Source organism: Pipistrellus kuhlii, unplaced genomic scaffold (assembly GCF_014108245.1).
Source record: "Pipistrellus kuhlii isolate mPipKuh1 unplaced genomic scaffold, mPipKuh1.p scaffold_m20_p_1, whole genome shotgun sequence".
Taxonomy (NCBI): Eukaryota; Metazoa; Chordata; class Mammalia; order Chiroptera; family Vespertilionidae; genus Pipistrellus; species Pipistrellus kuhlii.
Genome location: NW_023425404.1, coordinates 45,350,452 through 45,364,890, shown reverse-complemented (window position 1 = coordinate 45,364,890; position 14,439 = coordinate 45,350,452). Strand labels below are relative to the sequence as shown.

Genomic DNA, 14,439 nt, shown 5'->3' with positions numbered 1-14,439 from the left:
GATGCTGGATATAATATATGAGCATTACTGGCACTTTTAATTTAAAACCTAAGTTATTTGGAAGTTTAATTATAGAAGTGATTATCACCATTCTATCCAGAATATTTTAATCCAAAATCAAATTTAGGAGTGGAATACTTTTGAGTGATTTTTTTTGTTGTTGTTCACATAATGGTCATTGTTTTTTTGACCTGTTTCTTTTCTTTTCTTTTTTCTTTTTTTTTTTTTTTCCTTTTCCAACTAAGTTTCTTGACCCAATCACTGGAACTTTTCGTTATTATCATTCACCCACCAACTCAGTTCATATGTATCCACCGGAAATGGCTCCTTCATCCGCACTTCCTTCCACCCCACCAACTCATAAAGCCAAGCCACAGATCCCTGCTGAGCGGGACAGGGAACCGTCCAAGCTGAAGCGCTCCTACTCTTCCCCAGACATAACCCAGGCCATCCAAGAGGAAGAGAAGAGGAAGCCAACAGTCACTCCAGCAGTCAATCGGGAAAATAAGTAAGTTTATCCTAACTCCTAAAACTAGAATAACCTGCTACATTTGTAAACTGCTGTAAACATAACTTATTTATGTCAGGGAGTCAGAAATTTCTGTGTCTGGCTTCACCAGAGCCACAGAAGAAAAAAGAAATTACTGGATTAAAATGTTCTTGGTTTTTCTCCCAAGTGCTAATTTAAATATGTCAGAAAAGACTATCATAAGCATTAAAGTAGATATAAAGGCATATACGGTATTCATTATTACATTTTAAGACACTATGCTATAGACTACCTAAAAGTTTTCATAGTTCTTAAATCTCTTTAAGGAGCATAATTTATAAGCTTGTTGAGTTTACCTTATTAAATCTCTAAATCTAGTTATAGATTTTAGGGCTCACTGTTAAAACTGGTGAGATTTAATTCCTTCTTGCATCATCATTCTTAATAAAACTTGTTAATTTCATAGTTTTGAGGACTATTACATATGCATTTTATGTATTTTTATATATATTGAACAGAGAAAGTAAATGAGTGCAAACACCTGAGCACATGTAAAGAAAAGCAATTGAAATTAGTTTCTCAATGGATTCTCAATATTCCTTTAGGGTGGCCCTAGCTGGTTTTGCTCAGTGGATAGAGCATCGGCCTGAGGACTGAAGGATCCTGGGTTTGATTCTGGTCAAGGGCACATGTGCAGGTTATGGGCTTGATCCCCAGTAGGGGGTGTGCAGGAGGCAGCTGATCAATGATTCTCTCTCCTCTCCCTTCCTCTCTAAAATCAATAAAAATACACACACACACACACACACACACACATATATATAGATATATATATACACACATACACATATATATGCATATGTATAGGTATATATACATATATAGATATAGATATGTGTGTGTGTGTGTGTGTGTGTGTGTATTCTTTAGGTGAACTATTAATGATTAGGATCAATAATAACAGAAAAACCTACCAGTTAAGATTTTTCTTTGCTATAGTAGTTCGGACATCCTAAATGACAGTCTTAGAGGCATTCACTAGTCTGATACTGTCCAGTAGACATGTTGATAGAAATATTCTCTATGTTTGATGATGGAGATGTTTTGGATCGGTACTGTCCAATGTGGTAGTGGCTACTTTGGATTGTAACTAGTGTAACTGAGGAGCTGAAATTTTTTTATTAATATTTTTATTTAAACAGCCATTCATCTGTAGCTAATGGCTACCATATTTGTCAGCACAGCTCTCGACTTTAGGGAATAGTACCCAAATAACCTCTTCCTCTTTTGCTGTACTCCATAGTAATGTACAGATTTACAACTGTGGGTACATGAAACAGAGTTTATTCTTATATTTTTATTTATTAATGTATTACTTTTTATATAAACTATTTTTGCCCACTCAGGTGTGTATGTTGTATTCTATTTTTTGTATTCTGTTTAATTCAACATTTGGTATTACTAAACTTGCCAGAATCATTTAATGGAGTTTGAAAGGGCCTTCTTTACTAGAAGACTTTACCTATTCCTGAGAAGCAGAGATCTATCTCAGGATGTCTGTGAGACCCATGGACCCACAAAAGAAGTTAAAAGTCTTTATTTCATGGGAGGGTCACAGAATATGTGTCACCTAGGTGGTAAATGTTCAGTAGACCTAGTATCCAACTAAGTTCACAAGATTACTGTTTTCTATAGTATATATCCTAGAGTTTGCTGCCTTTTGTCATTTAAACCTTATTTTCACATGCTGTGTCTTCTAAGACATCTTGTACGCCTTTTTTCCCCTCAGGCCAGCATGCTATCCTAAAACGGAAATCACAAGGCTTTCTGCTTCTCAGATTCGGAACCTCAATCCTGTGTTTGGAGGATCTGGACCAGCTCTCACTGGACTTCGTAATTTAGGAAATACTTGTTATATGAACTCAATACTGCAGTGCCTATGTAATGCTACACATTTGGCTGATTATTTCAACCGAAACTGTTATCAGGATGATATTAACAGGTAAATAAATACTTTTTGCAATATAATGTTAAAAGAGTGATATAACCCAATTGGTGTTGCTCAGTGGTTAAGTGTTGACCTATGGAATTGGGAGCTTATGGTTTGATTCCTGGTCAGGGCACATGCCCAGGTTGTAAGCTCGGTCCCCAGTAGCAGTGGGTGCAGGAGGCAGCCGGTCAATGATTAGCCAGTTAACTGCCACGATATTTTTATTTTTTTATTTTTTTTTTTTTTTTAAATATATTTTATTGATTTTGTACAGAGAGGAAGGGAGAGAGATAGAGAGTCAGAAACATCGATGAGAGAGAGTCATCGATCAGCTGCCTCTTGCACACCCCCTACTGGGGATATGCCCGCAACCAAGGTACATGCCCTTGACCGGAATCGAACCCGGGAACTTTCAGTCCCCAAGCCGACGCTCTATCCATTGAGCCAAACCGGTTTCGGCTGCCACGATATTTTTAATTTAATTTAAAAAGGTCTGCTGCTTGCGTATATAGACGTTTAAGGCTTACAAATGGTTAATTATCCCTCTCCCTATCTCTCCCTGAAATCAATTAAAAATTTTTTTTTTTTTAAGAGTGATGTAACCACCCAGCTCCTTCCAGGGAAGTCAGAGTAGGGAAGGGAAAAATAATTTTTTTCTTTAGAAAAATATAGAGAAAACCTCTTCTAATAGGTAAAGGACAGACATGAAAGGAGAAATGCAGGAGGCTAGGCCCTTGTGGCCATAAACTGGAGCCTGTCAGGAAGAAGAGACAGTGCAGGGCTGGCAGCCATAAAGAAGCCAGTCAGGCATGTAATCAAAGTCAGGTTCAGATGGGTATTTGGTAATACACCTGTGAATAAGTATGTTAGTGTAAGGTCATCCTACCTAATACAATAATATGCAAATTAACCATCACTCCACTACACCCACAAGCCGTGCCCACCAGCCAATCAGAGTAAGTATGCAAATTAACCCAACAAAGATGGTGGTTAATTTGCATACACAGTGTGAGGAGTGAAGACTGAAGACAGCATAGAAGGAAGAGGGAGGGAAAGTGGAAAGCACTGGCAGCGCCTGCCGGGCGGGGCGCACAGCAGTGCTGCACACGGCCAGTGGAGGTGGCAGTGGCAGGAAGCAGCAGGGGCGGTGGGCGCAGCGCGGTGGGGCGTGTGGCAGGCAAGGCGGATCAGGCGGGGTAGGCAGGAGGGAAGCCGCAGCGGGAGAGGTGGGGGGCGGGAGGGGAGCCCACCGGAAGTCTTGCAGGAATATTCCTGCAACAGGTCACTAGTAGTATATTAATAGTTTAATGTTGACATCAAGATCCCACTGCACCTTGACTGCTTACAACTTGCTTTTTTGTAACTTTATTTTCCAAGGTCAAATTTGTTGGGTCATAAAGGTGAAGTGGCAGAAGAATTTGGCATAATCATGAAAGCACTATGGACAGGACAGTACAGGTATATCAGTCCAAAAGACTTTAAAATCACCATCGGAAAGATCAATGACCAGTTTGCAGGATATAGCCAGCAAGATTCACAAGAACTGCTTCTGTTCCTAATGGACGGTCTCCATGAAGATCTAAATAAAGTAAGAATTTTGATTGTTCTTTAAGTTTGTTCAACATGTAATTTTTATAGCAATTTAAAATTATAGTTGGTGATTGTTCAGTGCTATTTTATCATGTCTAGTGACTTTGTATTAATGTTTGAAATTATAAAACGCATATATCTGGTAGGTCTAGTATTTGAAGAAGTATATACAATTTGTATTTATTCACTAAAATGTTAGCAGGTTGTATTGTAAGAAATTTATAGATGTTAAAATAATTATTAGAGATATACTGCAGGGATCAGGCTGAAACCTGCTCTCCGACATTTCTCAGACATTTCTCAAGGGATACCGGATTGCAAGAGGGTTCAGGCCAGGCTGAGGGACCGCACCGGTGCATGAATCTGTGCACCTGGCCTCTATTATGCATATAAAATTTTTTTATTAATCTCTTCCTTCCCTCCCCCTTTTTTCCCCCCTGAGATTCATCAGTCTATTCCATGTTTTCATGCCTGTGGTTTCTGCTCCTGTCACTGCTCATCATAGCTACTGGACGGTTGGCCATAGGCCAGTTGCTTAGGCTTTTATATAGAAAGATTATACTTTTTTCTAAAATAAGAATTATTCCATGTAACCACAAATGATTCATGTCAAAGGTGATTATTGTGGCATATCTCTATATAAATGACCAATCTGTTTAAACACTATGGTTACCTTTTAGCACCAAACTGTTCTCTGTACCTCCCTATACACACACTTTTACATACATAAACATAAATATAGTGTGTTTGTATGTGTACCTTGTGTATATGTGTATAGTATGAATATCCTATATAACAAAAGCATAGTAGGCAAATTATCCCCTCAACCAGAGTTCTTCCGGGAGTTTGGCCAGGGGGCCCAGGCTGGCTGGGGGGAGGGAGGGAGTACCTGGCTGGCAGCTGCTAGGGACCCTTCCAGTGCAAGAATTTCGTGCACTGGGCCTCTAGAGTGTGTGTATGTGTGTGTGCACGTGTGCGCAAACGCACATCCCTGAGACTAGGACAACAAAATAACATCTGTCTACCCTGTTTCCCCAAAAATAAGACAGTGTCTTATATTAATTTTTGCTCCCAAAGATGCGCTAGGTCTTATTTTCAGGGGATGTCTTATTTTTCCATGAAGAAGAATACGGTACACATTTATTGTTAAATGAAAATAAAGGAAATTTATTACCTGTATACGGTACGGTAGTACGGTAGTTGGCAACACAAACCAGACAAACTGTGAATCTTGCAGTATCAAGAATTTACTCATTTATTCAATGACAATCATGTCATCATCTTCTGGAACATCATAACAATCCAATTCCTGAATTTCCTGGAGAATTTCTTGTGACTCCATTTCTTTCAGAATCAGTGGACCAAATCTCTCATGTTTAGCAATAGCATTCTGAGACAGAGCCTAGGGGGGGCCTTATTTTCAGGGGGATGCCTTATATTTCACTCAGAAGGAAACCTGTAAGTAGGTCTTATTTTCGGAGGATGTCTTATTTTCAGGGAAACACGGTAGTTGTAGCCCGTACTCCCAGCTACATGTAGCATGTTTTCTGTTTCTAAAACCAGACTTTTCAGCTTTTTAAATAAAAATTTATTAAGCAATTCCAACAAGTCACACTCTTGATAAAGTGGGTTTTTGGCAAAAGAAAAAATTTTGAGGTGCTTAATGAGATTAGAACTCCTTTATGAAAAGAATCAGAAGTATTTCAAAATCCGCAGTGTTTATCTTTAATACATTTCTGTCCATCTTATATTTCGATGCTGACTTTAAGATATTAATATAGAGTTTAAATAATCTTATTTCCAGGCTGATAATCGGAAGCGACATAAAGAAGAGAATAATGATCATCTTGATGACTTTAAAGCAGCAGAACATGCTTGGCAGAAACACAAGCAGCTCAATGAATCCATTATTGTAGCACTTTTCCAGGGTCAGTTCAAATCCACAGTACAGTGCCTCACCTGTCACAGAAAGTCTAGGACGTTTGAGGCCTTCATGTACTTGTCTCTACCCCTAGCATCCACTAGTAAATGTACATTACAGGTAAGTTTATGATTGAGAGAAAAGGATTTACTGAGTAAAAATGCTGTTTGTATGCATATAAAGATATACTTTATTCAGCAATTTATGTCTGTTTTTTACTCCTATTAACATAGGCAAAACTAACACATAAATTATTTTAATTAGGTTTATGTGGATTAGGAAAAAATTTCCTCAAGAAAATTTTTTTCAGATCTATTTTTTTTAAATACATTTTTTTTTATTGATTTCAGAGAGGAAGGGGGGAGATAGAAACAACAATGATGAGAGAGAATCATTGATTGGCTGCCTTCTGCACGTCCCCCACTGTGGACTGAGCCCGCAACCCAGGCATGTACCCTTTTCCGGAATCAAACCTGGGACCTTTCAGTCTGCAGGCTGACACTCTATTCACTGAGCCGAACTGGCTAGGGCCAGATCTATTTTCTTATTAAATATTCTTTCAGAGCTGATAAATAATATATATATATATATATATATATATATATATATATATATATATATATATTTTTTTTTTAAGTTTGTATTGTGAAATTTTTAAAGTTAATTTGGAAAATGATGTTGATTTTAGTTTAGGTCTTCTTTTTATAAGAATGTGCTTTACGCCGAAACCGGTTTGGCTCAGTGGATAGAGCGTCGGTCTGCGGACTGAAAGGTCCCAGGTTCGATTCCGGTCAAGGGCATGTACCTCGGTTGTGGGCACATCCCCAGTAGGGGGTGTGCAAGAGGCAGCTGGTCGATGTTTCTCTCTCATCTACGTTTCTAGCTCTCTATATCTCTCCCTTCCTCTCTGAAAAAAATCAATCAAATATATTTTTAATAAAAATAAAAAAAGAATGTGCTTTACATGTGGATATCAAACGAACATCCTGTTTTTTATACAACAGCAATGTGATTTAGGTCGCTTGTTGATCTCTAGTGTTAGCTTCTTGGAGGATGTCTTTTCTTCCAATAAGATTTCCTGAGCCCTCAGGAAAATTACCCGTATTTTCTGGCATATAAGACGACTTTTGAACCGAAAAAAAAGTCAACCGAAAATCGGGGGCAAAAGACCAAAATTGCACAAAAATTACCTGCAGATCTTGACAGCAAAGTAAGTCTTTTCTTTGAAGTGGGGGGTAGTCTTATACAGCGAATATAGGCCTAAACCTATGTTTTAACTGTAAAATTAGGGGGTCTTATACGCCGGAAAATACGGTATGCTCTCAAGAGATGCAATACCTCTTCTGCTCACCACAGGCAGCACTCACTACATGTGGTGTCATGAAGGCTCTTAGTCTGCACTCCTCACCAGATCATAAACTTTGTGAGGGCAGAAATTGTTTTGTTCTACTTTACTATTGTCCCCTTCATCTAGGCAGAGTAAATTACTGAATAGATGCTCAATGACATTGTGTTAAAAAAATGAATTAATGAGTACTACTTCTTTTTGCCCTCTAGGATTGCCTTAGGTTATTTTCCAAAGAAGAAAAACTCACAGATAATAACAGGTTTTACTGCAGTCATTGCAGAGCTCGAAGGGATTCTCTAAAAAAGATAGAAATCTGGAAGTTACCACCTGTGCTTTTAGTACATCTGAAACGGTAAAGGGCACAATATTTTCTACCTGTTTAGAACAGTTTAGGTGAAGGAATTCTAAATCCTTTATTCTAAGTCACTTTGTGGTATTGCCTGCTAACGATGCATCATCATCAAGGAAGATTTCTCTGATTAGGGTATCTCCAGGGAATAAGGCAGAAATGATGCGATTCTAGTTCACCTTAGTACTTGCAGTAACAGAGCAAAATGATACCACCACTCACTCTTTTATGTAATTCTGTCTTTGAAACATGAGGATGACATTGTTGAGTGCAGACATAGTTTTGTCCAGATTTTTCCAACCAGTGAAAAAGATCTGACCTGTAGTAATAGAAGGAATGGGAAAGAGCTGCAAAATATATCTCAAGTCTTCTGCTCCAATTCTTCTGTCTTTATGTGTTCCATCTGTGGAGTGATAACTTTGAGACTTTTTTTTTAACTTTTTAAAAAGGAAATTTCATGTTTTTATTGAGAACTATTTTTTTAATTTTTTTTTCATTTCAGAGAAAGGATCCATTGCCTACTTCTTAACATATTTTTAATTGATTTCAGAGATGGGAGGGAGAAAGAAACATCATGACAAGAGAGAATCATTGATCAGCTGCCTCTTGCACACCCCGTACTGGGGTCCAAGCCCACAACCTCCAGGTTCATAGGTCAATGGTCAACCACAGAGCCACACCCAACTGGGCTATAATTTTTGTTTTACATTTTGTAGTATTGGGGATTCTTATATTGATTTTAATATTGACATGTTCAGATTCATTTTTCCTAACAAAATTGGTTAGATCAATTATTCTTTTCCAAATCTTGAGGACTGGAGATAAACACTACAAAAATAGCCGAAACCGGTTTGGCTCAGTGGTAGAGCATCAGTCTGCAGACTGAAAGGTCCCAGGTTCGATTCCGGTCAAGGGCATGTACGTTGGTTGCGGGCACATCCCCAGTAGGGGGTGTGCAAGAGGCAGCTGGTCAATGTTTCTCTCTCATCGACGTTTCTAGCTCTCTAGCTCTCTCCCTTCCTCTCTGTAAAAAATCAATAAAATATATTTTTTAAAAAAAATAATCACACACTTGTTCTGTTAAAATTTTTAATGCTGTATATTACTCTTAGAGAATAGCTAAAAATACAAATGGTTCAGAATTCAGGTTTTGTAAAAATAATTCTGAAGTAATCATATCACACCAACCAAAGTACCCGTATTTTGGTATTTAAAGGAGCAGAGTGTGCCAGGATAATGAAATGGCATTATTTCAGTCACTAGTCTACGTGCTTGCAGTTTCCAGCTCTAGTTTCTCCAAAAGTGCAAGCTTCATTTGAGAGTAGCTCTCTGCAGTCTTTCCTCTGTACTTTGGTAGAGATTATTATTACAAGTGGGGTTTTTCAGAACTGTTATCTCTATAAAGAATGCATCTAACCGTCCTAGCTAGCCTACAGATCAGGGACCAAGGTGTGGCCCTACCTCTGCCGCTCTAGCTGTTTGGCCTTGGGCAAGCCATTTGATATCTATGTGCCTAGGTTTCCTCACTTGTAAAGTAGCAGTAAAACCAAATGTCTTTAATAGGTCCCTCTGCTGCTAAAATTCTGAGTATGTGATTGAAATGGATTTTGTGGTCCTGGTTAAATATCTAGATTGTTAAAATGAATTAGGGCTCATTCTTATGTCTTTTCGTGCATATAATTGTGTAATGTTTGGCTTTGCAGTTTTTCCTATGATGGCAGGTGGAAGCAAAAATTACAGACATCTGTGGACTTTCCGTTAGAAAATCTTGACTTGTCACAATATGTTATTGGTCCAAAGAACAATTTGAAGAAATATAACTTGTTTTCTGTTTCAGTAAGTATATCATTGAACTAAATACTTTTTTTCAAAGCAAACAAAATGTTTCCAATGGTTTCTTATAGCATAGGAAAGTAACAACATAAAGCTTTGAAATTATTGACATATTTTAAATAACTCCATCTGAATTTATATTCTCTCTCGTTTGGCACAGAATCACTACGGTGGGCTGGATGGAGGCCACTACACTGCCTATTGCAAAAATGCAGCAAGACAGCGGTGGTTTAAATTTGATGATCATGAAGTTTCTGATATCTCCGTTTCGTCTGTGAAATCTTCAGCAGCGTATATTCTCTTTTATACTTCCTTGGGACCACGAGCAACCGATATAGCCACTTAAGAGTACGTTGTAAGCTAGTTATCTTTTAGAAGACTGAGCAACACAACTCTGGAAATGCTTATAAAGATCCTGGACAGCTCTACCTGGCCTTTTAGAGGAATTATAAGACCATGAGAGCTGTGTTACTAATATCATATATTCCAGGTCAGTGCTATTATTAAAAAAAACGGCCAATAACATTTAACAAGTATTGCAGTAAGCATTCCTTAGAGGTACCATTGACATCATAATAACTTTTTTAGTTTGTTCCAAAGTTGAAATAAGTAGCTATGCATTATTATTCTACTGGTCTAAAAACTGTGTATCCGTTGTTTTCATTTTCACTGTTATGGCCTTTTCACATTTCTAAACCTCAGCTTGATCTATGAATATTCTAGAATATGAAGCAGATAGGAATGTATGTGTATATATTTATTGCACACTTGCACATCAAATCGATGTACATAGTATCATATGTGGTCCTTCCATGAAATCTAGAACTCCAGGGATTGCTTTTTTTCTTTTGGCCTATTCTGAGTAACTGCAGTGCTTTCTTAGGGAAATGACAGGGCAAAGCTATTTTTCTTTTGGCTTTGGGCTGTATTTGTGCACTAAATCTTTATTCTAAAGAAATAAATGGAAACTTTTCTCTAATTTTTTAAAATGAGAATTTTCATTTACACCTATATTAAAATCTTAATGAGAAAAATAATTAAAAACTTTTTAAGTGTCCTGTCTTTAATTTTATATTATCAAATATAGGACAGTAGAACTATAGATTTTATACACACACACACACACACACACACACACACTCTTTGTCCCACTACACTAACTTGAAATTTAGTTCACTTACCTTGTTAGCATCAGGATTCAATTCCACTCTTTTTTCAACTTGACTGCTTCTAGCACTTGGGGTTCTCAGATTTGGGAGTCATAATAAGATATAATACCGAGACTCATTCTATCAAGAGTAGTAGAATTCTTAGAATTGAGATAAAAAGGAATAGGAGTCATGTATTACTGCAAAGTGGACTGCATTATGAACCCCACGTCTTTACGAGTGATGTATTAAAAGAAATAGAGGAGCTTAGAATTTATCATTTACCTCAGGGACTCATCTAAGAGACATAGTTTTTTCCTAAATTATCTGATCAATAAAATATTTTCCAATCACGTTCTTGAGCACACAGCGCCACTAGAACAAAATTTTTTTGTTCTTAGTAACTATTTTTGGAAAATAATTTGTTATAAATACACATCAAATTATCAGATGTTTTATGATAAAAATCCACCCTAATAAACATTGAATTTTGAAGCTGGAACTCACTGCGTAATTTGCAGTGCTTAGAAGGCTCCCAATCCATTAGCATTGCATTGTTTAATATGCCAAGACCCATTCTTTTGGCTGTAACATATGCTAATTAGACCAGACAGCTGAACATCCTTCCGGACAAAGCCAAGAAAGCTGCAAGGGCCAAGGGCAGGCAGCCGAGGTGGCCGGCAGCGGCAGCAGTGACAGGGTGATGGGGGCAGCGCCTACTCCTGATCAGCCTGGTCACCTTCCATAGGGAACAGGCCTAAGCCATCAGCAGGACATCCCCTAAGGGCTCCCGAACTGTGAGAGGGGGCAGGCCGGGCTGCTCCAGGCATGAATTTTTGTGCACCAGGCCTCTAGTATCTTATATAAAGTTGTATAATATACCAGAAAGAAAAAAGTCAGTGATAACAAGTAAGTTGCAAGAATTTAATAAGAAGGCAAAACTTAAGTACCAGTTTCTGATTGCTTGCTTTGCAGCTTTCAGGAAACACCATTTTCCTAGCATTTTTCTATAGGTATAGAAAAGGGCTGGCAGCTGTAGAACAGGAGATACGCTGTAGCAGTTTGAACGGAAGTGTCTGGAATCTCACTGACGCGTGTGTCATCAAAGCTAAACCATGCTTGGGTCACTGAGTTCTTGCAGAAAGCAGTGTAATGGCCACCATCCAGGTCACCAAAATGGTTCTAGGAGAGGAAGGAATGTCAGACTTAGTATTCACATGCAAATACTCCAACTATTGGGACAAAAAAGGTAGGGCCAAGAAATAGTTTTCATAATTGTCCCTTATACTAAATTAAAGTTGATGATTATGTGTAGTTGAACCAAACATATAATCTTCCTTATTGTGTTTGTATTTTTTTTTAATTTTTTATTTGTTTTGAGAGCAAGGGAGGGAGAGACATCAATGTGTTGTTCCACTTATTTTGGCATTCGTTGATTCTTGTATGTGCTCTGACCAGGGATTGAACCTGCAACCTAGGCGTATTAGGACCACACTCTAACCAACTCAGCTATCCAGCCAGGGTTTATTATGTTTTTCATTTAATTGAACAACTATATATGATACCCATTGACTACTTAACAGAATCTGTGAATGAAACAGGATAATACTGGACTAATATCAGTTAATACTTACTGGGCACTTAACGGTACCATAGACTATTAAATATTAAAGGAAATTTAAAAATAAGATAGTAGTCATCTTTCCTAAATGAGCTTTTAGTTTAATTTTGAATATACATGTAAAAAGACATTTAACATTGGACCAAGACATTTCTACATTGCATATTGCCACTCTTCAGTATGAGGGGATTGTGTAACAACAATCCCCTCAGTCACTGTGGGCACAAAAAGAACCTGTTGCATTCTCGTTTTCCCTTGTCTCTGCTAACCCAGTAAAGGAATAGTTGAAATAAAGACATTAGAGAACCTCATATCTCAGAAGGTGGTCTAGCGTGGAGCTAGGGTTAACAAATTATTTGCCATGGGCCAAATCCAGCCTGCTGCCTGTTTTTGTATGGCCTGTGAAGAATGCATCTTATATTTGTACTCGAGGCCTGGTGCACGAAATTTGGGGGGTCACTCAGTCCAGCCTGCTCCCTCTCTCAGTCCAAGAGCCCTAAGGGGGTGTCCTCCTGATGGCTTAGCCCCGCTCCCTGTGGAGAGCGGGCTTAAGCTGAATTCTGGCCTCCCTCTGTGGGAGGTGACAGGGCTGATCAGGGGAAGGTGCCAGCCCAATCACCCCACTGATGCTGCCACTGTCGGCTGCCGCAGCCGCCAAGGAGTTTTCATCATGGACTTCAGTCCCTTCACCAAGAAAAAATGACAACTTCCTTTATCCTATATGACATTTCTTTTGGTCTTTTTTTTTATCCTCACTTGAGGATATGTTTCCATTGGTTTTTTGAAAGAGGGAAAGAGAGAGAAACATCAGTGTGAGAGGGACACTTCGATTGGTTGCCTCCTGCATGAGCCCTGACCTGGGCCCCGGCCAGGGAGGAGCCTGCAGCCTAGGTACCTGCCCCCGATCAGAATCGAATCCAGACCCTGCAGTCCACAGGCCAAGGCTCTATCCACTGAGCCAAACCAGCTTGGGCAGATTATGACATTTCCTAGCTCTCCAGCAGAGGACCTTCATTTTCTCCTCCAGGAGTGAGGTGGAAAAATCCTAGATCACCTTCTTGGATTCTTATTACCCAAGTTACCAGGAACACAGCAAGTGGCAGCGTACAGGGAGCTTAGCCAATGAGCGGTCAGAAAAGGTGTTTCCTCCGCTGCTCACACGCAGCGGCCACCCGGCACTCAGCACGCCCTCGTCCCTGGTGTGCGTCCACTCGGCCTGCGCCGAGGAGGCTCAGAGCAGGCACTCCTATGTGTTGTGTCTCTGTTCTGGCCTGCCATCAGCCCCAGCCTCCCCTTTCTGATCTTTACTTCCCCCATCTATTAAAATGGGGTAATGCCAAAACCCGTTTGGCTCAGTGGATAGAGCGTCGGCCTGCGCACTGAAAGGTCCCGGGTTCAATTCCGGTCAAGGGCATGTACCTTGGTTGCAGGCACATCCCCAGTAGCGGGTGTGCAAGAGGCAGCTGATTGATGATTCTCATCGATGTTTCTAACTCTCTATCCCTCCCTCTTCCTCTCTCTAAAAAATCAATAAAATATATTTAAATAAAACAAAATAAGATAAAATGGGTAATAAAACCTGTCTTATATGGCTATTGTCAGTTATATTATAGAGGTAGCACATAGGACATACTTATTAAATGTTCCCACAGACCTTTATCTTCTCTCCTTTGACATATTAGAGAAATACTCCAAAGCTGACAATTAAAAGATCCAGTCTTAGTCCTTGCCATGCGACCTTAAACTGACATGCTTATTTATAAAATGGTGCCCAAAATAGTGTGATGTAATTTGAGAAAAACAAAACATCTGGTGGATAAGTAGTGCCCAAATATTGAAGTAATGTTCTGAAGATTAGAACAGAACTAGAGTATTATGTTCAGTTTTGGTGACAATGTGAAAAAGAAAAATGACAGAAGACAGTCAAGTATTTTTCTAGACTTCCATTTTGGGCAAATATAGGAGATAATTAGATAGCCTGAGAGCCTTGGTTATAAAATTGTAAGGAATGCTGGATAAAACATGATAAACATCTTTTGAACTATATGGCTGACTTCAAAGATTGTTTAATAAGAGGAAACTCCAGGGGCCAGAACCAGAGGAGATAAAAGAGTATTGATGCTCTGACTGCCTCAGAGTCAAGATAATT

General features: G+C 38.9%; 2 protein-coding genes across 9 annotated transcripts in view; one reads left to right on the top strand and one right to left on the bottom strand.

Moving 5' to 3' along the window:
* Positions 1-10,500, top strand: part of USP8 (ubiquitin specific peptidase 8) — a 61,463-nt gene extending 50,963 nt beyond the window's left edge. For 7 of the 8 annotated variants that reach the window (XM_045582589.1, XM_045582605.1, XM_045582603.1 and 4 more), the window contains 7 exons: positions 246-508; positions 2,280-2,492; positions 3,858-4,068; positions 5,875-6,111; positions 7,549-7,691; positions 9,392-9,524; positions 9,682-10,500. In XM_045582589.1, coding sequence (XP_045438545.1) covers positions 246-508; positions 2,280-2,492; positions 3,858-4,068; positions 5,875-6,111; positions 7,549-7,691; positions 9,392-9,524; positions 9,682-9,867 — 1,386 coding nt within the window. In that variant the 3' untranslated portion in view covers positions 9,868-10,500. The remainder of the gene's footprint in view (positions 1-245; positions 509-2,279; positions 2,493-3,857; positions 4,069-5,874; positions 6,112-7,548; positions 7,692-9,391; positions 9,525-9,681) is intronic. The other variant, XR_006741835.1, reaches the window with a different exon arrangement.
* Positions 10,501-11,573: 1,073 nt separating this feature from the next.
* USP50 (ubiquitin specific peptidase 50) overlaps positions 11,574-14,439 on the bottom strand; it is a 29,511-nt gene continuing 26,645 nt past the window's right edge. Inside the window, exon 7 of the mRNA XM_045582584.1 lies at positions 11,574-11,851. Coding sequence (XP_045438540.1) covers positions 11,666-11,851 — 186 coding nt within the window. The 3' untranslated portion in view covers positions 11,574-11,665. The remainder of the gene's footprint in view (positions 11,852-14,439) is intronic.